Source organism: Eulemur rufifrons, chromosome 16, assembly GCF_041146395.1.
Source record: "Eulemur rufifrons isolate Redbay chromosome 16, OSU_ERuf_1, whole genome shotgun sequence".
NCBI lineage: Eukaryota > Metazoa > Chordata > Mammalia > Primates > Lemuridae > Eulemur > Eulemur rufifrons.
Window position 1 is genome coordinate 87,685,190 of NC_090998.1, and position 25,852 is coordinate 87,711,041.

The window sequence follows — 25,852 nt, forward strand, 5'->3', positions numbered from 1 at the left end:
ACATCCTACATATCCGACAAACAAAATTAAACCAAAAAGCGAGGGAAAGAGAGAAGTATTAACTCATTATTAAAATTGGTGAAATAACCACACAAAGAATTATTTCATGTCACTGCTGGGCACACAGTGTTCTGACAACACATCCTTAGGGAGATAGATTCCTATCCCCCCAGCCCAGAGATGGGGTCTCGCTGTGACCCAGCTGGCTTTGCGCTCTTGGCCTCAACAGATACTCCCGCCTTCAGCCTTCCCAGTAGCTGGGACCACAGGCATGCGCCACCACACCTGGCTCTCTTAGTAAGATGTATTTTAAGTACAAAAACAAACAAAACCTGTAAAAAATGCCTTTACTCCATAGACTTCTTTTTAGTGGCAATGTTAAAATTGTTATTTAAAACTTACATGAATCGTAGGATACAGCAAATACATAAACACAGTGTTACTAGGAACTATAACTTTTGCTGTAAAAGACATATAGATAAAAAGACTAAGAAAAAATATACTTTCTCTCAGGGCCCATAGTTGGTAACTTTGGACTTACCATCTGATGTCGTCCAGCCTGGAAGGTCCTGGGTGGGCAGGCCGGGGCCGGGGGCTCTCTCCCCCAGCACCTCACTGCGCCGAGTGCGGGTGAATGAAATGGGACCTCACGGGTGCATCACCTGACCGCTGACTCCCTACTGCCACCCAGCCCCAAGGCCCGGGCTCTGCTTACCACCTGCAATTCCAGGGCCTACCGGCACTTCCTGGCTTCAGGTAACACACCCTGACGCCTGATGTCTATGAATAAGCACCCATCTTTGCCTAAACCTCACACATAGGAGCCAGCAGGAGACCCTCTCCTGGGCCCACGACCTGTGACATCAATGGGTCTTCAAATGCCAGCACTGGACGGGGCTTGAGCTATGTCCAGGATCTCAAAATGTCCAGGTGTAGCCTCCCAGGGCCCTCCAGCGCCCCCCCACCCCCAGGCTGACCTACCAGCCAGGGGCTGGGCTCCCATCTCTGGGTTGAGACTGCGGCAATGGCTGCTGGGTTAATGAAAGGTAGGACAGTAAACAGTGTCGCATAAATGCAGGCTGATCTTTTACAAGCTGGTGAGACAAAGGCAGGCAAGGCTGAGGCCTGCCCCTTTATCAAGGCCTGACTGAAAGACCTTGCCCAGGGTCACCTGGGGCCTGGCCAACACTGGAACTCAACTCCAGCACCAATGGTGTGGAGGGTCACAGCACTTGCTCTGGGGCAAGATGGGCTGGGTTCAAATCCCGGCTGTGCCACCAGAGCTGCGACCTTGGGCAAACTATTTTCCCCCTGGACTGTTTCTCATCTGGAGGCAGATTAATAGGACTTAACTCCTGAACTCTTGTGTGGACAAAATCATGCTGTGCAGAGGAGTTTTACTACCCTGCTTCCCGAAATGCGGTCCTGGGAGTGTGTGGGAGGTGCCCTCGGCCCCATCCCAGTGCTCCGCAACAAGACCCCAGGTGGCACCTGTGCCCCCTGGACACACCAGCTGCCCAAGTGTCATGGATGGACACGGTCCCACCACACCCGCCTCTGAGGGGAGGTCTTTTCCTCAGGGACTCGCACTGGTCCCGGGAAGGCCCCTTCCGGGTCTGCGGGGAGGAACCGGGGCAGAGAGAGACGAAGGCTGCTCACATCACTTTATCCTTTTCTACTTTATTACTTCAAATTAACAACCACGATAAAGCTCAAAAAAGTCCAATATTTACACAGGAAAAAAGTACAAAATTCCCCCCAAAGTTCTTCATTATTTTTTTTTCAGTTTTTTAAATTACAAAGTAATAAAAACCTTTGCTCTTTAATTAAAAAAAAAAAAAAAGGAAAAAGGGGAAACAGAGGTAAATAAATTAGGAAACACACATGGAGAAAACAAAAAATAAGAACGAAAACAGGAGTTAACTAGGAAGGATGGGTAAATCCAACACTCAGCCCTGACCTGGGTCCCCCTCGGAAAGGTGAAACCCAGGGAGAGGGACCCCAGGTGACTATCAGAACCAGGGGAGTAATTTATAGCCCAGAGCCAGATGTTTCTAGAAGTAGTCTCCATGGATTCTGCCCCAAGACCAGGAACAGATGACGGGGCTGCCACAGGCTGATGACAGTCTTGGGGGGACCGGGGTGGTGAGGGCCCTCTGTGCCCTGAGGGATGTCGACGTCACTGCCCACCCCATGTCCTTGTTAGGAGACACAGGAGAAAGGAATTCGGCCCGGGAGGTGGGGCGGGACACGTCACCTGCTGCCCTGGGGAACGCAGGTCACATACAGCTACACACACGAGGCACCTTGGCCCCCACGACCTCCCCACCCACTCAGGGTCTCCCCGGAGAGGCGCAGGAGGACCTGAATGCCCAGGAGACACCAGGAAAACCCCAACACAGAACGTCGGCCGCTGTCATCTCAGAAGAGGCGGGGGCTGTGCGTGTCTCCTCGGTTCTCAGGCTCATGAAACCCAGTGGGACCTGCTTTCGACCAACCACATCACTTCCTGACGTGCGTGACTCCTCCGGCCACTCCGGCCATCTCCGACGGTGCGTGAGGACCGGCCGCAGTACTGAGGTGTTCCTCTCTCGGCAGGTGTGGGTGGTGGGGAGCAGGTGGCCGGGACGGGGACTTGGCGGCTGGCTCCCGTGGCCCGGGGTCGTGGGCAGAGTGTTGGCTGGGCAGCCCGGATGCCAGGGAGCAAGGATCCTCGGTGCTAAGGGCATCCCATCTTCTTGCCATTGGCAAAAAAATCAAAGAAACAAAATCCATCGTCGGTTTTGTGCTGGGTTTTTTCCTTTTGAGTGGTTTTTTTTCCATCTTTTTTTTTTTATTGTTTTTTTAAAAAGAAAATACAGTGAAGACACTAGAAGGGGAAGAGAGCACAGGTTAGGTGCACAGTTGCCTCTAGCTACCTGTCTGCCAGCTCCTCTCTTCTTGTCCCCCGTTCGTCCTCTCTGGGCCCCAGAACCTGGCTGAAGGCCCAGGACACGGAGCGGCTCCATTTGTATGAGAAGGAAACAGATCCTCCCTCCCTCCTCCGCCTGCCGGGTGAGCCGCTCCCCTGGCCACAGCTGCCCCCTGCGGACGGCCCGTTCCTGCGCCCGAGATCCACTTCATGCCTCTGCTCTCTCTGTGGATGAAGTTCTGCGAAGACAGTCACACTCAGTGTGTCCTGGCGTGAGGCTGAGTCCCCTGATGTGTAAACTACTGCCTACCAGCACACGCCTCTTCCCCAAGGCGCTCAGACCGTCCCCTCACATACCCAAGGAACCTGCAGCCACCACCCCTCCCCCAAGCCAGCCCCAGAGTGAAGTACTCTACACCAACTCAAGGCCTCATGCAGGCACAGAAGAACTACTGAGGCTCACACTTGCCAGAGGGCCCCTCCTGGCCCTGCAGAAGCCAATGAGGGCCTTTCCCCACGGCAGGTGAACTCTTAAGTCAACAGCCCGGTTCTAAGTACGTTGCATGAATTAACCTGCGTAACAGCCCAGAGGCCAAGTAAGAGCCTTGGGCAGGTCAGAGTGTGGGCCCATGACCCTGTCTCTGCTAGGAACCAACTTTCCAGACTATGTTAAGGCAAAGGGGGCTGGAAGACTGGCCCAAGGGCAAGGAAAGGGTTTTCCAGCAGAAATTAATCAGCGTGGGGCCAGGCCTGCTCAGAAGAAGCCTCAGTCCTCCCTTGAGATCTCGTGGTTTTGGGGGACCTGGTACCATCCGCCACTGCCTGGACCCTTTCCATAACACACCAGTCTCCTCCTGGGGCCATGGGTATTTCTAGACCAGCCAGGCTGGGCTGTGTCTGCAGCAGACACCGACTCACCTAAGCAAACACTGGTCCGATGGTGGCACTCCTCACTTCCCGAGATGGTCAAATGGCACGCTTGTCTTTGGGGAGGGGGGGAAAGATGGGGGCACAAGCTTCAAGTCAAGTCCCTCAGCTGCCAACAACAGTGATTTGGCAAGTCTGTCCCCACTGTGGCGCTCCACCCCACACCCACCAAGCCCCTCAAGACAGGGGAAGGCATGTATGATCCCATGACCCCGGGATGTCCCTGTTTTGTAAATAAGATTGGGGCCCAACTGACTGCTCCAGGCCACACCAGAGTGGAGGCCCCTCCCCCACAGGCAGTAGGAGGGCAGGTCTCCCGCCCACCGACCCTGGGCAACCAGGGATGCCCCCTTCCCAGTTCCCAACTGTCTTAGTTCAAACACGGCCCTTAAGTAGAGCCACGGGATGGGCCCTCACCGAGCCCTCCATCCCATTCTCTCGCCAGTGCTGACGGGGGCTCTTGGGGGGCTGCCTGTTGGCAGGGACCATGAGCACCTCATCTCCAAGTCCCTGCTGCCCCTGGGGCTGGGCCCCCAGCAGTGAAGGCTGGATCCCGGCTCCACCACCCGCTGGGGCAAGTTACTTCTCTGAACCCTGATTTCTGACTCTGCTCAATGGGGCCAATTAGGCCTCTGGAGTAAATCAGACGAACTTTGGGCTCTAGGAAAGGGGCCTGCTCCAAGGTTATGAGAGTCAGGGGAGAACAGAACAGAGCCAAGGGTCTGCAGCTCAGCCATGCGCCGCAGAGGGGCTGGGAGTGGCTGGGTGGGGGCAGCTCACCTGTGAGGCTGGGATCCGGGAGACCTCTTGCCGCCCAGTGAGGTCTGAGGACGAGACGTTGGCGGGCGCGCCCCTGTGCAGCCTCATACTCACCTTCCTCTCCCGGTCGACCCGTGAGATCGCTCTGGGAGACGTATTGCCTAGAGGACGAGGCAGGGGAAGCCACCCTCAGAGTGGGCACTAACAGAGCCCCCAGCCCCCCGGGCCCCCCACTGCCCGAGGCCCCTGCTCACCAGCTTGCTGGATGCGGGAGGCTGGGGTGGAGGCCACAGGCTCGGCTGCACTGCGGAGCCGGTTGGCTGTGGCCCCCGTGGGGGGGCCAGGGGGCAGGGCCCGGGTCGTGGACCCCCGCAGCTGCCCCATCCTCTCCTCGCGCTCGTGTTCTCGCCGCTCCCGGTCCACGTCCTCGGGGTTCCGGGATGCACCCTGCAGGGACGCGGGATGAGATGTCAGCCCTGGTAGGCCAGGGTGCTCTGGGCCCCAGCACCCCACAGGGCAGAGCAGGGGAGGCCGGGTGGGCATCTCAGAAACCCTCCGGTCCAGCCTCCTCCCAACAGAGTAAAAACCATGATCCACAATTGTACAGCAGAGAAACGAAGACACACAACCACCCGGAGGGGAAAGCAGGCAGCCGAGAGTCAGAGGGAGGTCAGTCTGCCTCCGTCTCATGGGGCTGGAATCAGAGCCAGGAGGGCTGATGTCTCCAGAATGACCAAGGACACCCCTTGGCCCTCCTGACCTGGAGCTAGGACCTGCCCTGGCCCCCTCTGTGTACCCAGAGCTTTCAGCCCCTCAGGGTTTCCAAACTGAGCAGGGCAGGTGCTCAGAGGCCCACTGGCAGATGGGGAAGGGGTGTCCAGAGAGGGGAAGGGACAGACCCAGTCACACTAGTTGAAGGTGGGGCTGGTACTCGAACCAGGTCTCCTGGTGCACAGCCAGGCACTCTTTTCACGAGAGGGCTGTCCTTTCCCTGCCCTGGGACCTGCAATGGCTTCTGGCAGGTGCTGTGGCGGCCACAGCCAGGAGGCCCAGGGGACCCACAGATGCTACCTGCCTTGGGACAGGGGCTCAGGGGGAGCTGGAGAAAAAGATGGGGCTAGGGGCCCCGTGGAGGAAGAAGAGGTTCCCTGAGCCCCTGGGGCCCCTGTGTGGGAGGAAACCAGAAAGGCCCAGAGAAGAGCAGGCAAGGGGGCAGCGCCCGCTGCGTTACCTAGTTGGTCCTGGGGGCGTCCACAGAGAAGGGCGGGGGGCTGGCAGAAGGGGGGCCGCATCTGTGGAGGAGAGAGCTGTAGGCTGAGTTGGGGGCCTGCTCGTGGGCCGTGGGGTAGGGCTTCTGCAACCCGTCTCTCCCAGGGGACTGACCAAGAAATGGGGCAGGGCTGGGCTCCGTCCTAACTCCGGGAAGTGGTGGCTAGGATCAAGATGATCCCTGAACCCCAGTGAGGCACCAAGGCCCAGAGAGCCTCATGACTGCCTGGGGCCACACAGCTCCAGAGCCAGGGTCTGAACCCAGGCCTCTGCCACCTGGTCACACTCTGCTCTCTGCACGCCAAGATGCTGTTCAGAGACCTGCCTTAGCAGAATGCTAGGAGCACATTTCCCTATCCTCCCACCCAGAAGCCTGTTGGGCAGGCCTGGGAGCCCCAGGGCTCCAGCTCCTGACCTCTGGCCCTTACCCTGGGATCCCACCCATTCAGTTAGAGGGTAGCAAAGGGTGACTCAGCTAGAACCACAGCAGAGCCCGAGGGATAAATAAGAGCTATGGCCCCTCCTTATTAAACCTTCTGTGGACAGGGCCACATCGGCTCTGCAAGGCAGGTTGAACTCGTCCCCAAGCTGGGGAAACTGAGGCCAAGTGATTTGCTCCAAGGTGCGCAGCCCTGCGGCTCCAGCAGGCTCAGGCCAATGCCCACCTCAGAGGAGGTAACCTACTCTCCCCATTTCAATCCAACCCAAGCAACGCCTCAAGAAATGCACACCAGGGACCTTTCTCGGACTTTATTTCCCCAAAAGAAAACACAAAAGTTCAGCAACATCACACAGGCATCCGCCCCTGCTGTATGGACCTGTCCTCAGCTGTGAATTTCTCCCTGGCCACTGGCCAGACCTTGGAACACGGTGGCCGTGTGTGCTGAGAGCAGCATCCAGGCGCCAGGGCTCCAGGGATCCCAGTGCCCCGATGCCGAACACCACGGGGAGCCACTCCAAGGAGGTCAAGGGCAGGATCCTCCCCATGGGAGAGTCTGCAGGCGGCTGGCGCCCAGCAGAGGGTCCTGCTTGCTGCCAGGTGCTAGCGAGGGAGTCCTCAGGACGGGGTGGTATGGGGGGGCTCTGGCCTCGGTGTGAAGGGCATGGAAGGTTCCGACTGCATGTCCTGCAGATGTTCCTGCCAGGGGCTGCTAGAAGCGGTCGAGTAGCGATGGGCCAGAGAACAGTGGAGGAAAACGCTGTAGGTGCCGCTGCCCAGCTTCTGACTCCAGGACCTGCCCCAAGGGGGACCCCAGGAAGGGGGGTCACAGTGCCAGCAATAGGTGGGGAGAGTACTCCTGGCTTGGCTCCAGAAGAGATCTTGGTGGCTGGACAGTCCTGTGAGAGGCTCCGTAACAGAGGCATCTAGAGCAGCGCTGTCCAGAGAACTTTCTGGGATGATGAAGGCAATGGTCACATCTGCATTGCTGGACGTGGTGGCCACTAGTCAGCTACTTGTGGCTCCTGAGAACTTGAAATGTGTCCAATGTGACTGAGGAACTACATTTTCAACTTTGGTTAATTTTAATTAGTTAAAAATTAGCCACATGTAGCCAGCGGCTACCATTTTGGACAGCAGAGGTCTGGGGACTGAAAAATCCATTCTTGGAGCTGTGCTGAGCCGAAGGGTTGAGGCCATCGCAGAATCAGAGTCAGGAATGACTTTTTCTCACGATGAGTAAATGCCCAGCGCCCAATGCCTTAAGGTGAGAAGAGCTGGCCCCAGGTGCCCTGGGCCACCCTCCAATCCAGAAGGTTTGGGGTGAAAGACAAGGCGCACCCCACCCCTGCCCATCTCCCACCCCTACTCCTGCACTGGAGGGCAACAGAGGCTTCTCCCTCAAGTCCTTAGCCTGTGAGACCCCCGTCTTCTGCCTAACCTCTGTCCCACCCATTAGGGAACAGGACCAGGCCGCTGTCTGAAACCCAGAGAGAAGAGGAGCCCAAGCCCAGCGTGCCGACCTCAGCGTCCAGGAGAACGAAGCCTCGCTGCTGAGCACGTGGCAGAGTGGGCCGCGGCCCGCATGAAGGCAGAGGCACACCAGGATGAAGCAGGGTAGGTGTTTAATGAGTTCAGGTTCATTACAGAGGCCACTGCTGGGCTCTAGCCGTGAGGCTGCTCCCGGTGCCCGTTCCCACCAGGCCCCTCTGGGCAGTGGCCGTCACCTCTCCTCCAGGCTCTGTCCTGGCCCTGCGGCGGCTGCTTCATTCCCGAGAATCCAGAGGCAGGGCCTTTTCTACCATGCCCTCTCCTCTGCACTGCCACCTCTCGGGAACAGGGGGTCCCCCCATTGTCCCAGAGGACGCTTTCTCAGGCCTGGCCCCAACGGGCTCAGGCGCACCTGGCGACGTCAGAAATGGGGCCCTGGAGTCCAGACCACAGGCCAGTAGTTTTGGGGGGGCAGCTCCTCCACCTCCTCCATGGGCCTATCTGGGGGGCCCTGGGTGCCCAGGGGCGCCGGGCACCTGGAAGGGACAAAGAGAGCACAGCTGAGGCTCGGCCTCTCGCGCTCACCGGCCAAGTAGCAAATCATGGAAAGGCTGGGCCTCAGAGGTCCTTACCAGTACGTAGGTGGGAGCGTGGGCCCGGCACAGGGACAGGGGCGGGGACAGAATGGTGCAATAGCTTCACTGTCACGGGGCTGAGCCTGGCTCGAGGAAGCCCCCTTTTCCAGAAGAGACGTGAAACAAGACATACAATTTCACAGATTCCGGAGCTCCAGGCACGGCTGAGGAACGCTGCTCCCCACCCCACCCCCAGGACCCTTAAAAGAGGGAGACAAAACAGCTGCCTAGCAAGACCCAGGGTCCCACGACCAAGAAGAAAGACACCACTATGAAAGGGTCCAGGACGGCCAGAGGGGCCACGGCGGAGGCAGCCGCCTGGGACGTGCAGAACAAGAGCAGCAGGGCGGCGTAGGCAAGGGCCAAGGCAGCAGGGGGGCCCACCAGCACCAGCCAGGCCCCGCCACACGCACCCAGGAGGGACTCGAGGCCAAGCCAGGTCCTCCTCGGTCTGGCGGGAGACAGCACCCTGCCTGGGCCCTGCTGGCAGTGGTGGCGCATGCTGTCAGCACTGAGGAGGCTGGGGTCAGGGGGCTCTGGGACCCCAGTGAGCTTGGCCGCACTGTCCAGCTCGTACCTCCCGCATGCTGGGAGGCCTGCCCGCCACCGGGTCACTCTGGCCCTAGGAGGCAGGGCCTTCCCTGTCCAGTCCCCCAAGCCCGCCTTGGCCTCCCGGTGACTCACGAATTTGAGCATGTTCCAGTCGAAGACATAGTCGTAGGAGAAGCCCTGCCGGTGGAAGAGGTTGCGGAAGAGCTGGCGCAGGTAGGAGTAGTCGGGCTTGTCGTCGAACCGCAGGGAGCGGCAGAAGTTGAGGTATGTTGAGAACTCGGCTGGTGGAGTCACGGGGGACAGAGGAGGCTGCCGTGAGGCCGTGCTCCCAGAGGCCCCCCCACCCCCGCAGGGCCATTATAGCCACTCGCTGTCCCTGCAAATACTTTCAGTCTAGGGGGGACAGGATGAAGAGACAAAAGAACTACGGTCCCCTGTGGGGATAAAACCCCAGCCTGCCTGAGAGCAGAGCCTCTGAAAACGGGAGGAGTGAAGACCTGCGGACAGTGGGCAAGAGTCCCTTCACCTGCCCTTCCCAAGCTCTTTGGGGATCACAGAGACCACAGAACAATGGCTGTGATACACTCAAAGGACATTCAGGAGCCTGACGGGACCTCCCAACACAACCTAAGCAACAGGAGGAAAACTTCCACTTGCTCCTGAACAGAGTCGGGGTTGGGGGGAGGGCCCTGGGAGCTAAGGCAAGAACCTGGGCTGGGGACACTGGGGACAGAGGAGCCAGGCCAGGGAAGCCCAGGCCTCCCAGCTGTGCCTGAGCAGCAGCAGAGAGCCCGTGATTAATGCTCTGGCGCCAAGGCTGTGGTAGTCCTGCACGGGCTTCCTGTGGCCTTATCTTCCCCAAAGAAAGGGCCTCGGGGGTCCCCAGGCCACTCTGGGCTACTCACAGGGGTAGCCTTTGCAGAGGACCTCAATGGGTGTTGACATCTTCTTCTCACTGATCCGCTCGTACTTCTGGCGCTTGGTGGCTGCTTTGAGGCCCTGCCAGGGCAGGGAGCCCAGGTTGAAGTACATGAGCACGTAGCCCAGACTCTCCAGGTCATCTCGACGGCTCTGCTCTGCACAGAGAATCGAGGGCAAGGTGAGGGACAGGGTCCACTCAGGCCCCTAGCTCTTCCTCCCGGTCGTGCTCCTCACTGTGTACCCCACACCCCCATCACATGCTGGCTCGCTGCAGCCCTGTTTTAAACAGGTACTGCTACTATCTCCCTCCTACGGAGAAGGGGCCCGCGGCAGAGCTTTCTCAACTCAATATGGGCCTAGTTTTTCCAGCTCAGGCACTTAGCCATTCAATGACTATGAGTGGGCACTCACAGCCTCCTTGCCTGGCCCGCCCCGTGGAGAGGGCACAAGTTTTGGCATCAAAGCTGGGGTCAAACTCGGCTTTGGCACTCACTCAGCTGCACAACCTTGGGCAGCCTGTGTGAAGCCTGAGCCTGCACAGCAGGGAAACGTCCTCGCCAACCCGCGGGGCTGCGGTGAGGGGGAAGCCAGGCATGTGAGGGGGAAGACCCAACTCTGCACGGTCCGGATTAGGGCCAGGCTTGGGGACAGGTGGGGAGGGGACTTTCTCAGTGAGGCTCACTAGAAAAGTGCCCAGAGGCCTCCAACCAAGGTGGGGGCGGGAGGGCTCGAGAAAGCCAGGTCCTGGCCAGTAGCCACAGGTGCGCTCTGCTGCGGGCCTGGCTTGCTCACCGATGCCCAGGTGGGTGTTGATGGAGGCATAGCGGGCAGTGCCAGTCAGGTTCTTGTTTTCCCGGTAGGGGATGTGCTGGTGGGTGCGGGCGTCCCGGTACTTCTTGGCCAGGCCAAAGTCGATGATGTAGACCAGGTTGCCCTTCTTCCCTAGCCCCATGAGGAAGTTGTCGGGCTTGACGTCCCGGTGGATGAAGTTCTTGGAGTGGATGTACTCTATGCGGCTGATCTGGGGGAGGGGAGGGGAGCGGAGAGCAAGCCATTCACCAGGTGTTCCATGGAGGGGCCTTCACCAAGCGCCCTGTGCCAGGCCTGGGCCTTGTGGGTGGAGGGCTGGGGCCATAGAGCTGGAAAACACACACGTGGTCCCTGCCCTGGTGAGGGAGAAAGATCTGCATTCCACTAGGAAGGACGATGTCAAGGGGCAGGTCAGGGAAGGCTTTCTGGAAGAAGTGACATTAGGATGAACTCTGAAGGAGGAATCCACCACGTTTGTTGTGAGACAGGGAAGGAGAGCCAGGTAAGAAAGCTGATGGTAAGACCCAGAAATGAAGATGAAGCTGGAAAGGCCCCCAGGTCCCTTAGAAGCCTTGCCTGGCTCTACCCTCCAGGGACACCTGGGCAGCCAGAGTCAGAGAGGCGACCAGATTCGGGGGATGGGAGGGCAGATGTGACAGAGATGGAGCACAAAGACAGGACTCTAAACTCAGGCAGACACACACATAGCCTTTTCTTTTCTGTGAGCGATTTTTAAACACTCCAACTAACATCCACGCCCATGATGTGTCCTCTGGAGGTCACACTGCTCTGGGCCTCGGGCTTCGAAAGGCTGAGCACCACCTGAACCTTACCTGGGCCTCACACCCCAGAGGCTCTGATGACCCTCCGCTGGCACACATATTGAACCTAAACCACAGAGCCTTTGCAGGCCAGCCGCAGGCCAAGACTAAAACCCCTGCACAAGATCTCCCTGTTCCATCCCAGGCCCCAAATTCTATGGTTTCCTATTTTTAAGAAGCTTTGCTCCTCTGTGCTTACGAAGGGCTTAGGACCTACCAACTGCCTGCCAGCGGGGCTGGCTCTGGCCTGGCATCGCACAGCCTCCCACTTAATCCCACAACAACCGACAAAGGGGAGACTCACATGAGGCAACCGGGGCTCAGAGAGGCTTAGCAATTCACTGACGGTCACCACTCTGGGACAGGATCCAGGTCTGTCTGACCCAGGCTCTAACATCACCTAAAGACAGAATCCTGAGCCCTACCCAAGGAGCCTGGAGTTGGAATCTGCATTTTAAACAAGCACCTCCAGAATTCTGTAGCCGGAGGTCAAGGTCCCCTGGTCCAGGAACCAGGCCTGGCCTATGTCTCTGCCATTGTCCCCTCCTCCAGCATCCTCCTGGGCCCACTGGCATGACGGGGAAATAGAGGCTGGCTGGGAAGCGGCTTGCCTGGCAGGGCCCACAGGCACCTGGCCAGGGTGGGCAGGTGGAGGACTCACCATCTGGTCGGCCAGGAGCAGCACCGTCTTGAGGCTGAACTTTCGGGAGCAGAAGTTGAAAAGGTCCTCCAGGCTGGGCCCCAACAGCTCCATGACCATCACGTTGTAGTCGCCCTCGGCTCCACACCACTTGATGGACGGGATCCCCACTGGGGGCCGGACACGGGAACGTCAGGAGTGGTCACCCCCTTCCCCTCCACCCCCACCCCCGCATCATCTTCACTGTCACAGCTCTGGGCCCCTTCCCAGCTCAGCCCTCACCTCCCCCCTGCATCATCTTGTAGAACTTGCTCTCGATGTGCAGCTGGGGGTGCTTTGTTTTCACACACTCGAGCTTGATAGCAACTTCTTCACCAGAGGCGATGTTGGCACCTGCCGGGGGTGGAGGAGGCAAGAGACCAGGGTCATCCTCGGTGGCCAGGCAGCCCCAGGTGCCCCACCCAGCACTTCGAGGTCTGGTGAGCAGGCAGCCTGGGGCCAAGTGCCCAGAGCGTGGCAGGGGGAGCGACAAGGACTTCCTGAGGAGAGAAGCGCAGTGTGTGTGAACGGAAGGAGGTGAGATGCCACAGGCAGGGGGCAGCAAGAAGGCCGGACAGGTGGAGGACAGGCAGGGACGCAAAAGGCTCACAGACCACCTACGGCTGCGGTCCCCAACCGCCAGGCCGGGTTGCAGACAGATACCCCTCCGTGGCCTGTTAGGAACAGGCCACACAGCAGGAGGCGAGCGGCGGGGGCGAGCTTCATCTGTACTTGCAGCCGCTCCCCATCACTCGCATCAGCGCGTGCGCTCCGCCTCCCGTCCGATGAGCGGCGGCATCACAGTCTCACGGCAGCACGCACCCTGCTGTACACTGCGCATGCGAGGGGTCTGGGTTGCGGCTCCGTATGAGAATCTAATGCCTGATGATCAGAGGTGGAGCTGAGGCGGTGATGCGAGCGCTGGGGAGCGGCTGCAAATACAGATTCTCATTAGCAGAGAGGTTTGACTGCACAATAAACGTAATGCACTTGAATCACCCCCAAACCACCCCATCACCCCTACCTATCCGTGGAAAAACTGCCTTCCATGAAACCAGTCCCTGGTGCCAAAAAGGCTGGGGACTGCTGATCTACGGGATGTGGCTCGATTCTGGAGAAAGGCCGGGTCAGTGGGGTGTGTTGGGCTGAGGTGGGGTGTGGAGGCAGGGGCCAGAGAGGGATGGGAAGTTGTCCCCACTAGGACAACCCTGGACTGCAGGATGGTGGGATGGCAACACCCAGCCCACTATCCCACCCACAGCAACGCCAACTCCTTCGACCCTTCAAAGGCAGCCCACACCTTCGATCCCAGCAGCCCATCTGATTCTCATCCCCACTTTACAAAGGAGAAAACCGAGACCCTGCTCCAGGTCACAGGACCAGTCAACGGCAGGCTTGAGAGTCAATTCCAGCTGCTGGCCAAGCCTAGGTAAGAGGGTCCTATCTAGACCTGCACCTCTCCTGCACCCCACTCCTAGGTTCTCGAGCAGTTCTGGCTGACACAATACCCTCACACACACCAAGGGCCAGCTCTCTGCCTGGGCCCACCCCGTGGCTCAAGTCACAAGAAAGACCAAACCTAAACTGCACCTTGCTTCAGTTTCCCTATCTATAATAACAGGGGGTAGGGAAAACAAGATGAATGGCTAGGAGCTGGGCTGAGATAGGGAGTCTCTTCTGGGGGCCAGAAGTGACTCTAGTTGTTGGAGCTAAAACAGTGTCCTTAGCACAGACAGAACGGAAAGTCCAGTGGGGACACAACCACTGAGAGAATTTAGGACAGGATAAAGCTGGCACCTCAGATCAGGGGAAAAGACAGGACTACTCAATACATGTCCTTGGAACAACCAGCGAGCCAACTGAGCAAAGACCACAGCTCACACTACACCCAGGGGAAAGCCCAAGTGCACCCAGAGTTTGTATGTAAGGAAAAAGCAGGCGGGGGGCGGGTGGTGGTACAAGTTGGCACAAACTCTTTGCATTTATCTCATAAAGTTGAATATAAACACCCCCTGGACCAAGCAACTCCACTCCCAAGTCAGTGTCCTTCAGAACCACGAGCGCACCAGGGGGACGGGAACAAACAACCCAAACGACCACGGTGGCGTAGCAGCAGTGGTACATCACACAAGGGACCGCACGGGCAGTGAAAAGGAATAATGCCGCCTGGAGGACGCCCAGCTGCTCACCCCGGGGTAAAAGAGAGCAGGCGGTGGCCCTCTTCACCGCAGCCACAGCTGGACACTGCCCGGTGTCCGTCACAGACGAATGAACAGAATGGGGTACATCTATCCAGGGGAACATTATTCAACTGTGAAAAGGAACGGAGCCCTGTGCTACATGCCGCAACGCAGATGAACCTCGGAAACGTGCCCAAAGAAGCCGGACATGAAAGGGCTGATGCTGCACGATCCTGTTCACACGACAGGTCCAAATAGGCAGATCCACAGAGTCCGGAAGTGGAGCAGCGGCTGTCAGGGGCTGCAGGGCTGGGCCACTAGGAACACCTGCCACGGGGCCTGAGGCTTCCTCTCGGGGTGACGGAAAGTTTTGGAGCTAGACGGGCGGTGGTTGCACCACACTGTGGATGTACCACATGGGACTGAATCGTACACTTTTAAAATGGTAAATTGTATGTTCTGTGGATGTCACCTCAGTTAGAGAAATAAGGGAGAGAACTCGGCACCGATCCGTTTGTCTCCACTTCGAAGCAGGCACGGACACTGAACAATACAGAGTTCAGGAACATAAATGTGTTAAAACTCTAACAAAAGGGAAAAACGTTAAATGTCAGATAGTGGCTACCTGTGTGAGGAGAAGGCGGGGGGTGGGGCAGGGGAAGGGTCCCCGGGGGCCCTCAAGGTGACAGGCAGTCCCTCCTCCTCCTCCAGCTGGGCCTGCCCAGGGCAGGGTGCCTCACACCGCGCACCTATTTACACATATTCTTCACATCGACTCAACATTTAATAAAAAATAAAACTATGAAATGTTTAAGAAAAGGGAGAATTATCTTACCACCTTGGGGTTAGGTCAGGCTTTTTTTGATCCCTGACTTAAAATCCAAAAGTCATTAAAGAAAAAAAACAAAAAACCAAACAAACCAAAAAACCTATCTCCAATACAAAAAAAAAAAAAAAGAATCCCTTCCACATGGCAAAAACACTAGAAATAAAGTCATAAGAAAAGCACATTCCCAATTCTTATCACAGGCAAAGAGCTAATATATAACGAGCTCTTACAAAACAGTAGGAAAAAGACTCAATAGGAAATAGGACAACAGATTTGAACACACACTTCACAGGGAAAGAAACCATTAAAATAAATGGCTTACTCATAGGAAAAGATGCTCAACCTCCTTCTAAGAGAAATGCAAATTAAAATGATCCTGAAAGACCATTTTTTCACCTAGGATTGTCGAAAGTCCCACAGGATAACACCATTTGTCGGCCGACTGTGGGGCAGTGGGGCACTCCTCCAGGTGTTCGGAGCCTGAACTGGTGATTTGACACCACGCAGCTCCGAACAGCAACCCCATTTCTGGGAGTTTACCCGATATGCCTGGAGGAGGCTGTCCGCTGTAGGCTGCCTGCAACAGCAAAGGCTTGGAAACAACCCAAATGTCCGTCAAGCGGGGACTGATTAAATAAAGAACAGCCCATCCATAAAACCGAATATGATGGAAAAAGAATGAGGAAGCTCTCTCTGCACAAAGTGGAAAGATCTCCAAGATACAGGAAGTGAAAAAGCAAAGTACAAAACAGTTCCCTCTTATTTTTTTTAAAAAAGGTGGGGAAGTAAGTGTCTGCACTTGGCTGTATCTACATAAAGAAACATTGAACAGAAACATGAGAAACCAGTAAAGACCCCGCAGAGCCGGGCTCAGCTGGGTAACTGGATACTATGTTGCAAGTTGTGAATTATTTCAATACTTGCATTGAGACGTAATTCACATACTCTTCAATTCACTCAGGTAAAGTGTACAATTCAGTAGTTTTTAGTGTATTCACACGGTTGTGCCAACGTCACCACGATCCATTTTGTAACACAGCTGGCCCTCAGTATCTACGGGCTCTGCGTCTTCAGACTCAGAGGGTCTGACCCAACAATGTGGGTCAAAAACACGCAGGGGGAAAACCCAATAAAAATAACAATAAAAAAACCACAAATACAGTCTAACAACTGTTTACACAACATTTACATTGTACTAAGTGTTACAAGTAATCTAGAGATGATTTAAAGTATCCGGGAAGACATGCGTAGGTTGTATACAAATACAGGCGACTTTAGAGCAGGAACTTTTACACCCGTGGATTCTGGTATCCGAGGGGGTCCTGGAACCAGTCCCCCTTAAATACCAAGGGACTATATTTTCATGACCCCGGGAACACCTGTACCCTTTAGTAATCAGACCCTATCTCCCCCTTGTCATCCCCAGCCCCTACCAATAGTGATCTACTTTCCTCCCTATGGATTTGAGGCCCCAGGTATTTCACAGACACGGAGTCACACTACATGTGATCTTTTATGACCAGCTTCTTTCACTTAACACATTTTTGTGTTTGGATTTTATGTAGGTATATCGGTTTTTGAATCACATAAAATAAAATAAAAAGAAAAACAGAACAGATGACTAAACCTAGTCAGCAATGGGAGAGAAAGTGTTTTGCCAACTGTAAAGTGTTTCTGACACATCAAGGCTCATCACTGGTGAGCTGCACAGGTTTCCAGGGCGCCGTGAGGACGTGGCACGGAGGGGCGAGGGGCTCCCTGGCCATGCTCTGTCTCCCTGCCGGCACAAGGGGCAAGAGAGTACAGTGGTTGAGAGTGTGGGCTCCAGAGCCAACTGCTGAAGCCCAAATCCTGACTCTGCCACCTCCTTGCTGGGGACCTCGGACAAGCCACTTCAGCCCTCTGAGGTCCCAGGTGTCTCATCTGTAAACCGATGACAGTATTTGGCTCACTACGCTGCTGTGAAGTGCAAGAATGCTTAAAAGAGTGCCTGGCACAGGTGAGTGCTCCACAGTGTCATGTGGGATGGGATGCACCGGCCCCTGGGCCACAGAGCTGAGCCAGTGGCACTCACAGGACAGGGGAGCGAACGGGAGTGAGCAAGGCTATGGGGAAAGCAGAGCCTGCCTGGAGGGAAGGCTGGCGTGAGCAGGGCTGTGCCAGGCCGAGGTCACAGTACATGCAGAGGCCTGGCAGGAGGGGGTGCAGCCAACTCAGTGGTTTGGTGCATGTGGGCCCCTTGAGGTAGCTGAAGACGACAGTGGACAGGTGGGTGGGGAGATACCTGAAGGCTCTCGAATGGCAGTTGAGATCCTGCCTGAAGCTCCAGGGGCAGGTTCAGGTGTCTGACCACAGAGCTCCTCAACCTCGGCCCTACTGACATTTGGGCTGGCTAATTCCTTGTTGTGGGGCTGCCCTGTGCACTGTGGGGTATTTAGCAGCATCCTTGGCCTTTACCCACTAGATGCCAGTAGGCATCCCCTCCCCAACTGTAATAACCAAAAGGTACGGAGATCTAGCCAAATGTCCCATGGCGGACAAAAATCACCCTGCACTGAGACTCTCTGGTGTACTAGAAAGGGCTAGGAGGCTAGACGGGGAGAGAGAGGCCTGGGGAGGCCACTGTAGCTGTCCAGGCAAGAGCCAAGGGTGGCCCTGCCCAGGCAGGGTGACACTGTGGAGGCAGGGCCTGCAGCCCTTGGTGGTTCAGAGACGTGTGCAGGAAGGAGAGATTCAGGGGGAAGGGAGGGTGGAGGGGTCTTCATCCCCTTGAACCTTACCCCACCCTGCACTGTTTATATTTCTATTTGACACATGGAAAAATGGAAGACACCAAAGGTCAAATGACCATATGCCACACAACTTCCCAGTGACAGGGACCCAGGCTGGTAGGTGAACAAAATCCTCTGACCCCCACCGAGTGCTGGCAGCCTTCTGCCACAGCTGCCACCGGGCCCCTTGGCTGCCTCTGAGTTCTGGCGGGAAGCTGCCAGGCTTTCCCCTGAGCTCCCCTTCTCCTCGCAGCCACAGAGCTGGGGTTCAGAGAGGTTAAGTAACTGGATTGAGGTCAGACAGAACTGGCTGGGGCAGAGCCAGGGTTTGAAACTTAGTCCGCAAAGCCCCTGCTTCTTTCTCCATTCCAATTCCAGGTAAGGTTTCCTGGCAGATGTTTTGTCGGGTGCAAGTGGGCTAGGTGTAGCTGCAGGAGCCCCCGCACGCAAAGGCCTGGAAGCTGGAAGAACGGCCTGATTTCAGGAACAGAACACGGCCCATTAGTTACAGTGACTCTGTGGGAGGACTGGCAAGTCACCAAAACAAATTGGACGCGGAAAAGGGCTTGGACCTGGCCATCCCTAGCAGGGCTGGAACCTTGTAAATTCCAGGTGGCAAGAGGGGTGACCAGACCAACATGGGACTCACTCCAGACACCCACATGGACACAATCAGGGACCTGGCTAGGCTGAAGGACGGGGGTAAAGCCCATCCGTCCCAGTAACAGCAGCAGTGGCCACTGTAGCTCCCACCTAGCAGAAGCCTAGAGCGTTCCCGACACTAACTCTGCCCTGCACAACCACCTGTCAGGGCAGCACTGCTCCCCGCCCCTTCCAGAGCTGAGGACCAGACACTCTAAGAGGTCCAGACAGTTCCCCAGAACACAAGGCCAGTGAGTGGACCCAGGTTTGGACCCTGGACCCTGTGCGGCCAACCTGAAGCCCTTAAGATAGCAGGCCCCCTTCTGGCTGTCCCTTTCTGATGCTGGGGTCGGGAGCGGGGACCTGAAGAGGAGCTGGGGGCCTTGCAGCCACACCCACAGTGTGCTGGGCCCTCAGCTGATCCTGGAAAGCAGGGCTTGGAGGTCATGTCCAGCCCCACCTGCAGAGGCCATCTGGAGTCAGGCCCTGGCCCAGCACCGGGGACAAGAATGTGGCCAGAGCTTTGAACAAATGAAGCCAGTGAGGCCAGCTGGAAGGCCCTACAATCACCACTGTCTCCAAACCAGCAAGTCAGGGACCCAGAAGGGCAAGTCAGGGCAGAACACCCTCACCAAGGTCCCCACACCTGGCGAAGGCTGGACAGTCAGGAGAACTGACTCGGGCCCCAGAGGAGCTAGATCCTTGGAAAGCAGCAAGTCCCAACCAAGACCGAGGATGGGGACCAGTGTAAACACGCTCCTGCTGGGCTGGCACACACAGGTGCTTTATATATGGGGACCTTGTTACTTCTTGCAATCCCATTTCAAAGATGGGGAAGTCAAGGCTGGCAGAGGTCATCACTTGCAAGGACATACAGCTAGTAAAAAGAAACCCCAGCACCTAAACCTAGGATACTCCAGAGCCAGTACAAAAAGAAGTTAAACCTGGACCTAGTTTTAAAATGAACGAGATAACTATGCAGATAAACAGGAAGTCCTGTCCCCAGGGAGGTCCCTCAACAAGAACCAAGGACACGGGCTTTGCTGAGTGACCATGGGCTGAACGCCCTCATGGGCCTCAGTTTCTCTTCTGCAAAAAGAGAGACCTGGACCAGATGCTGCCTAGGACCAGGCGTACATCTGTGCCAGGAGCACCCGCTGCCTTTGAGCCAGTGGCTCCAGGCTTCAGTCCTGAGCCCAAGAGCCTTGATAAAAGAGGGTCCTTTATGCCCACCCCAATTTCATAAGCAGTAAGGAGATGGGTGCCCCCATTTCAGATGAGAATGCTGAGGCTCAGAGAGATAAGTGACTTTTCCCAGGTCACGCAGCAGAAGAGCAGACTGGGGATCTACACCTGGGCTGGTCCCCCGAGCCCAGCCTGTCTCTGTCCCGCCATGAGTGAGGCCGCTGCACGCGCCTGGCATGTTACAGCACCCGTCTTCTCATTCATTTATGTGGCAGGCCCTCAGTGAACACCCACTGTAGGCAAGCCCCAGGCTGGGCACTGGGCAGAGACAAACACACGTGACGCCTGCCTCACCAGGAGCTCGGGCACAGGGAAAACCTTTAAACCTGTTCCACTGCAAGCTCTGCCTCCCTCCACTCTGAGCTCCAGGTGTTTACAGGGCACGGTAAACGCTCGGCAATGAACTGCACATCCGGCTGGCACTTTACGGTTCACAAAATGCTTTCCCATCTGTCATTTCATTTGTGCCTCCTTACAGCTCCTGGTCAGTCAGGCGGCATCATCACAAACTGCAGATGGGGACACTGAGGCAGAGCAGCCACACAAAGCCAGTCTGGAACCCAGATCTGCCTAACGTCTCCCTCTCGTGTCCTGGCTTCCACACTCTCTCACTCACGTACAGGGCTGTGGGCACCTACGCTGCGGCTAGTTTTCTAGAGCAGCCCTGGAGGCCAACTCCACCATACTGCACCTTGCTTTCCTGAGGTGTGAAACGGGACAAGCTGGTACCATCTCTAGGGGTTGCTATGAGGGGAGGGCTCGTTCAGAGAGTACCCTGTAGGTCATGTGCTCAGGGAAAGTGCATGTCCCCTTCCCTGTCCCCCGAGGCTCCCTGCGAAGATTTCCTACTCCAAGGGGGCGGGGATTCTGACCACTGGGTAAGAGAAACACCCAAGTTCTGAACTAACGACCACGACATGCAGACTTGTTGGTTTTCTCTGCCCAGGACAGAAATGATTTATTTTCGTTTTCCAAGGAGGGAAACTGAGGCCCAGATGCAGGTCTAGCCTGCTTCCAAGGAAGGACACAGGGACAGGAAAGAGAACAAGCCCTAGTGGGGGCTGCCACCTTGTTCCAACCACTCCAAGCCCCACCCTCCCATCCACAATCACCAACACTAAATATCGCCCCTTCAGACCGACTGCAAAGGAAGGCTGTGGCTGGTGGCCGTGCCCCTGAGCAAGCTGAGAAAGTGGCACTGACAGACACAATCCCAGCTGAGGAGAGGGCTGAGATGTCAGTGATTTGTTTAAAATGACAACATCAAGGCAAACTCAAACTTTCAACAGGAAGCACATCCGGAGAGAAAACTCCCTAAATGAGAGCCCCCTCCCCAAGGTTACTGGGGGAGCCTGCATCATCCCAAAGCCTGCCCGGGCTGCATTCCAGGCCGGAGGGGCCCGGCTGGGGTCAAGCGGTAGCCCAGGCCTCTTCTCTGTCTACCAGCATCCTTCTCTCAGGAGACAAGAGACGGGGTGCTTTCCCACGCCCAGCTGGAGACCCAGGTCAGTTGGAGTCGGAAATTGGCGCTAAAAATTCCCTCTTCTGTCCAGCCTGTAGCAAGCAGAGCCTGTGTTGCCTCGACTGTGAGGGGAGCCCCTGTCCTGCCTCACCCCAATCTGCTGCTGCCCTCCCCATCTGGGATGGCCCTAGGGGCAAAATATGCCACTGGAGTCAAGTTCTGGCTTCAGATTCCAAAATCCTGGGTCTTTCCTCCTCCTTGTCCTCAGAGCTGTCCCAAGAGCTCCAGCGAGAGCCAGGAACACTTACCCAGGTAGATATCTCCAAAGGACCCGCTCCCGATCTTCCGTCCCAGGCGGTACTTATTCCCCACGCGTAGCTCCATGATTTGCTCTTGCTGCAGAGGGAAGCAGAAACACTGGATTCAGAGAAATGGGGAGCTGGGGAAGGGGCCTGGCCCACAAAAGGCCAGGCAAAGCCCCAAGGAACTTGGGAGACCAACATTCTGGCTCCTACTGTACAGGAAGAGGTTTGGTCTCACTTTGCCTGAGGGCAACCAGGTGTCAGGTGGTGCGTGCCTGCACGCCTCGCCTCGCATCTGGGGAATGGGTGAGGCAGGTTGAGAACAGGTTTCTGTGTAGCCAGGCAAAAGGAATTATTCGACACCAGCCTAAGCGACCCAGTGAGACCCCATCCCTACAAACAGAAAAATTAGCAGGGGGTGGTGTGTGCCTGCAGTCCCAGCTACTGAGGTGCGGGTGCTGAGGCAGAAGCATCGCTGGAGCCCAGGAGTTTGAGGTTGCAGTGAGCTGTGACGACACCACTGCACTCCAGCCCAGGCAACAGAGTGAGACTCTGTCTCAAAAAAAAAAAAAAAAGTGGAATTAGAGACATGGCCCCAGAAGAAACAGCCAAGCAAGCATCACCTTGGGGGACACTCACTGGGGCCCCACCAATAGGTGCCTCTCAAGGTGGGGGCTAGTCACAATGCGCCAAGTCTCTGAAAGGAAAACTAAGGACGAAGAGGGTGCCTCCACGGCAGACCCCAGACAGGCTCAACCTCCAGGTCGGGAGGACAAGCTGAAGGGAGGGGTCCTCAGCCCCTTCAGCCCTCTGAAATGACAGCGTCCCTCACTGCCACCCCCAGGCTCCCACAGCCTGGCCTGGTCTTCCCAAGTACGGCCTCTGCCCAGACGTCTGACCCCACCAGCCCCCAGTGTGCCCTGTAGGACAGCATCTCACCCCACTCCGGGGAAAAGCAGGAAACATCCACCTTCCAGTCGTCCCCCTCACCCCATGACACCAAGAACCTTGAACGGGCCTCTCTGCACATAGCTCTTTGGATCAACTGTTCAGAGCTGCCTTCCCTGGAGACTAGGAGAGAGGGTCTCCTAGGAGGGCCCCTGTGGAGCAACTGAGGGGACAGAAGCCAGGTTTCCAGCTGCCTGCCCCGTGGGGTGGAAGGAGCTCTGATTTGAGCAGCTTCCCTCCCTCCCGTGACTTACCCTGGGTGCCCCAAGCCCAAGGGACATTAGGGCCCAAGGCCACCCTAGTGGCTGGGAGCAAAGGTCTGGGCACTCTGTGCTCCTGGCCAGCAGAGGAAGAAACTCAGAGGCCTGGAGGCAGTTCCAGCTATTGGGGGGACAGAGAACGGGAGCCTGCAAAACAGGTAGAAGGAGCGGGAGCCCTGAGACCTTGAGTGCGTACAAGGAGGTCAGCATCAAAGAGCATTAAGAGGGGGGCTCCTTTTGCAGAGGGAGAGTACAGGCCCAGACAAGCCATGCCACCTGCCACCCCGCAGTCGGTGGAGTCTCACGTAGGACCTGGACAGGCCTCCCACCCCCACAAACAAGACTTGTTTCATGCCAGGGCTGGAGAGGAAAACAGGAAGATGGCAAAGCAGCTGTGCTGGCACAGAGGATCTGCCCCTTCCCCACGCCAAGTGCTGTCCCCAACAGCCAGGTCAGCCTGGGCAGAGAGATGGGAGAGATTTATCCCACGGCCCGAGCCCTCGGCCCCGGCACAGCCCAGGAGACATGCCAGCTGCCAGCACTAGCACCCAGGTCCCTGGGAGTTCACTAGCCCTACACCAGTAACCGCGAGGAAGGAGCCTCCACCCCGTGCCAGACAAACTCCAAGCTCTCAATCAAGGGCCTCAGCCCACATGCTTGGCCTGTCCCGGCTGAGGTGCCACGCTGCCAGCAGGACACACTCCACATTTGCAGGAAACCCACACGCCACACACCCCACGTACACACAGGTCCAGCTTCCCAAGTGTGTACACTCCAAGGGAAGAAAGCAAAGCAGGCCCACAGCGAGCCCTGCTGGGGGAGGGGTGAGCACACAAAAACCCCCAAAGTCCGTTTTCCGCCAATGCCAATTCAGAGACCACACACGGCAGCCAGGAAAGCCGCAGGTTAGGAAAGGAACATAAATACACCCGCATCCTATATTACATAAATACCCACGCCGGGTTATATAAATACCCATGCCCTCTGTCTGGGTGTCTTACATAAATATACTGCACATGACCCCCCAGTCTGTCCCCACTCACCGGGCTGTCTACAGGAAGGGGAAAGGAGGTGCAAACACCCAGCCCTGCAGGACACCCCCCCTCTGTGCTAGCCACCCAGACCCCCAGTTTCTCCCGCACACTCCAGGGGGCCAAGGTTCCTGGAAGAGCCTAAACTGAAAAGTGTCCCAGCACTACTCCCCACAAAGCCTCCCAGAGGAGAGGAGAAAGGCTTCATTCAAGAATGGGAGAAGCTTTCCGGTTCTTTTGCTGCGTCTCCCATGGGGGGATGGGGGGGCAGATAAAGGGGGGGGGGGCGCGGATGTGAAGGTTCAGGAGTTTCAGCAGGTTAAAAAAATTAGACAAACTACCAACCAGCACAGCACATGGGCAGTTTTTCACTCCTTGAGCCCCCTTTCCCAAAGCCAGGGCCCTTGTCCCTGGACCATTAAAATAAAAACTGAAGGGACATCCTAGATACAGTGGCAAAGGAGACACAAACACAGGCATTTGTTGGAAACAACTTGAGTCATTGTATCCCTTCTCCTTTCTCCCCAAATCCTTCTTCCTGAGGGAGGTTATGCCAAGAAGAAAATATGCAAGAAAACTATGGGAAAAGTTGGGGAGGGGGCTCACCCCACTTTGAGTATGGGTATTAACCCGAGCTTGGGAATCCTCTAACCACAGCCAGGTGCAGTTTTCCGCTCCAGGGAGACTTGCACAACACGAATTTCACACACAGAAATGGGAGAATCCGATCTGATAAATACCCCCCCCCACCCCTTTCTTTCTCTCCACAAAGGAAAACAAAATCGGTGGCCTGGTGACCACGCACGCCACGACCTCAGGAGCCCCAAACGACCCCAACGCGAGGGAGCAGCTCTCCTGACCCCAGGTCTGGGGCACCCGGGCCGGGTCGAGAGAGAAGGGGGCGCTACCGATTGTCCGGAGAAACCCACAGAAGCCGGAATCAACAGTATCGGGCGCCCCCAGCACCCCGGTGCCGGGGCCCCCTCCCAAATCACAGCCGGTGGCCGCCTGGGCCAGCTGGGGCCTTGGAGGGTCCAGCTGGGGGAGGTGGAGGCGGGCCGGACTGCGGGGGCCTCCCCCGGCAAGCCCGCAAAATAATAGTCACCCTCCTCCTCGTCCCCAGCCGCGCCTTTGTCCTCGCCGGGCCGAGCGGGCGGCGCCCGGACTGCCCCCCCACACCCCAGCGCGAACGCGCGTGTGTCCGCCTCCCTCCCCTCCTCTCCAAGCAAAAACAAAGAGGCGGAGGGAGTCCCATTTCCCCCCGGGTTTGCGCCCCTCCGCGGGCCCGCAGCCCCCCAATATTTACCCCGCCGGGAAGGCGCCGGTGCCGGGCCGCTGCTCCGGGGGCTGCCGCGGGCGGGGGCGGCCCGCCGGGGCGGATGCCGGAGGATTCGCCGAGCCGCCCGGCGCGCCAGCCTCTCCCGGCCCAGCCGCCGCCGCCGCCGCGCTCCGCTCCGTTCCGCTCGGCCCCGGCCGGGCTCAGGCTCTGGGTTCTCGCCGCCGCCGCCGCCGCCGCCGCCTCCCTCCTCCCGGCCCTGCCGCCCGCCCGCCCCCGCCTGCCGCCGGCTCGCGCGCTCCCGCCGGCGCGCTCCCGCCGGCTCCCATTGAGCCCCGGGCCCGCCCGCTGATGTCATCCCCAGCCCGCCGCCGCCGCCCCGGAGGATTTAAAGGGCCCGCGTCCCCCGCTCCCGGGGCTGCTGGAGGCCGCAGCCGGGAAACGCGGCCCCCCAGCCCTAGTACGGGGCGCAGTCTGTGGCCCAGAAAGGGAAGGGGTTTGACCGGGACCTCTTGGGGCGGGGGGAGCACCCACAGACACGGACACCCTGATGCAGTCCCGGGCACAGGTGGAAAAAACGGGGGGCGGGGGGGGGGGGAAGAGGAGGGCGCACAAAAAGCAGGGGGCTGGGGGGAGGGTTTTAGACCCAAAGCCTGCTCTCCCGTCTGCCGGGTTCTGTCCCTCCAGGCAAA

General features: G+C 57.4%; 1 protein-coding gene across 7 annotated transcripts; it reads right to left on the reverse strand.

The window, feature by feature from the left end:
- Positions 1-1,660: 1,660 nt before the first annotated feature.
- CSNK1E (casein kinase 1 epsilon) lies at positions 1,661-25,461 on the reverse strand. 7 transcript variants are annotated; one of them, XM_069489424.1, is made up of 12 exons: positions 25,191-25,302; positions 21,652-21,739; positions 12,458-12,568; positions 12,197-12,345; positions 10,697-10,925; positions 9,889-10,059; positions 9,116-9,264; positions 5,829-5,889; positions 4,852-5,044; positions 4,619-4,758; positions 3,830-3,894; positions 1,875-2,869 (listed from the first exon to the last, which is right to left on the reverse strand). In XM_069489424.1, the coding sequence occupies exons 2-11, from the start codon at positions 21,725-21,727 to the stop codon at positions 3,878-3,880; spliced, it is 1,296 nt and encodes a 431-aa protein (XP_069345525.1). In that variant the 5' UTR covers positions 21,728-21,739; positions 25,191-25,302; the 3' UTR covers positions 1,875-2,869; positions 3,830-3,877. The 7 variants fall into 7 exon arrangements, with proteins under 7 accessions (XP_069345527.1, XP_069345525.1, XP_069345522.1 ...); XM_069489426.1 differs by lacking the exon at positions 5,829-5,889 and having other exon boundaries at positions 1,661-2,869; positions 25,191-25,461; XM_069489421.1 differs by lacking the exons at positions 1,875-2,869; positions 3,830-3,894 and having other exon boundaries at positions 3,904-4,758.
- Between the last annotated feature and the right edge of the window lie 391 nt (positions 25,462-25,852).

Coding starts and splice junctions, on each gene's coding strand:
- CSNK1E (XM_069489421.1), bottom strand. CDS start 21,727: ATGGAGCTACGCGTGGGGAATAAGTACCGCCTGGGACGGAAGATCGGG. Junction 10,060..10,696: donor CAACACCCACCTGGGCATCG/GTGAGCAAGCCA, acceptor TTCTCTGTGCAG/AGCAGAGCCGTCGAGATGAC. Junction 9,265..9,888: donor CCTCTGCAAAGGCTACCCCT/GTGAGTAGCCCA, acceptor TGACTCCACCAG/CCGAGTTCTCAACATACCTC.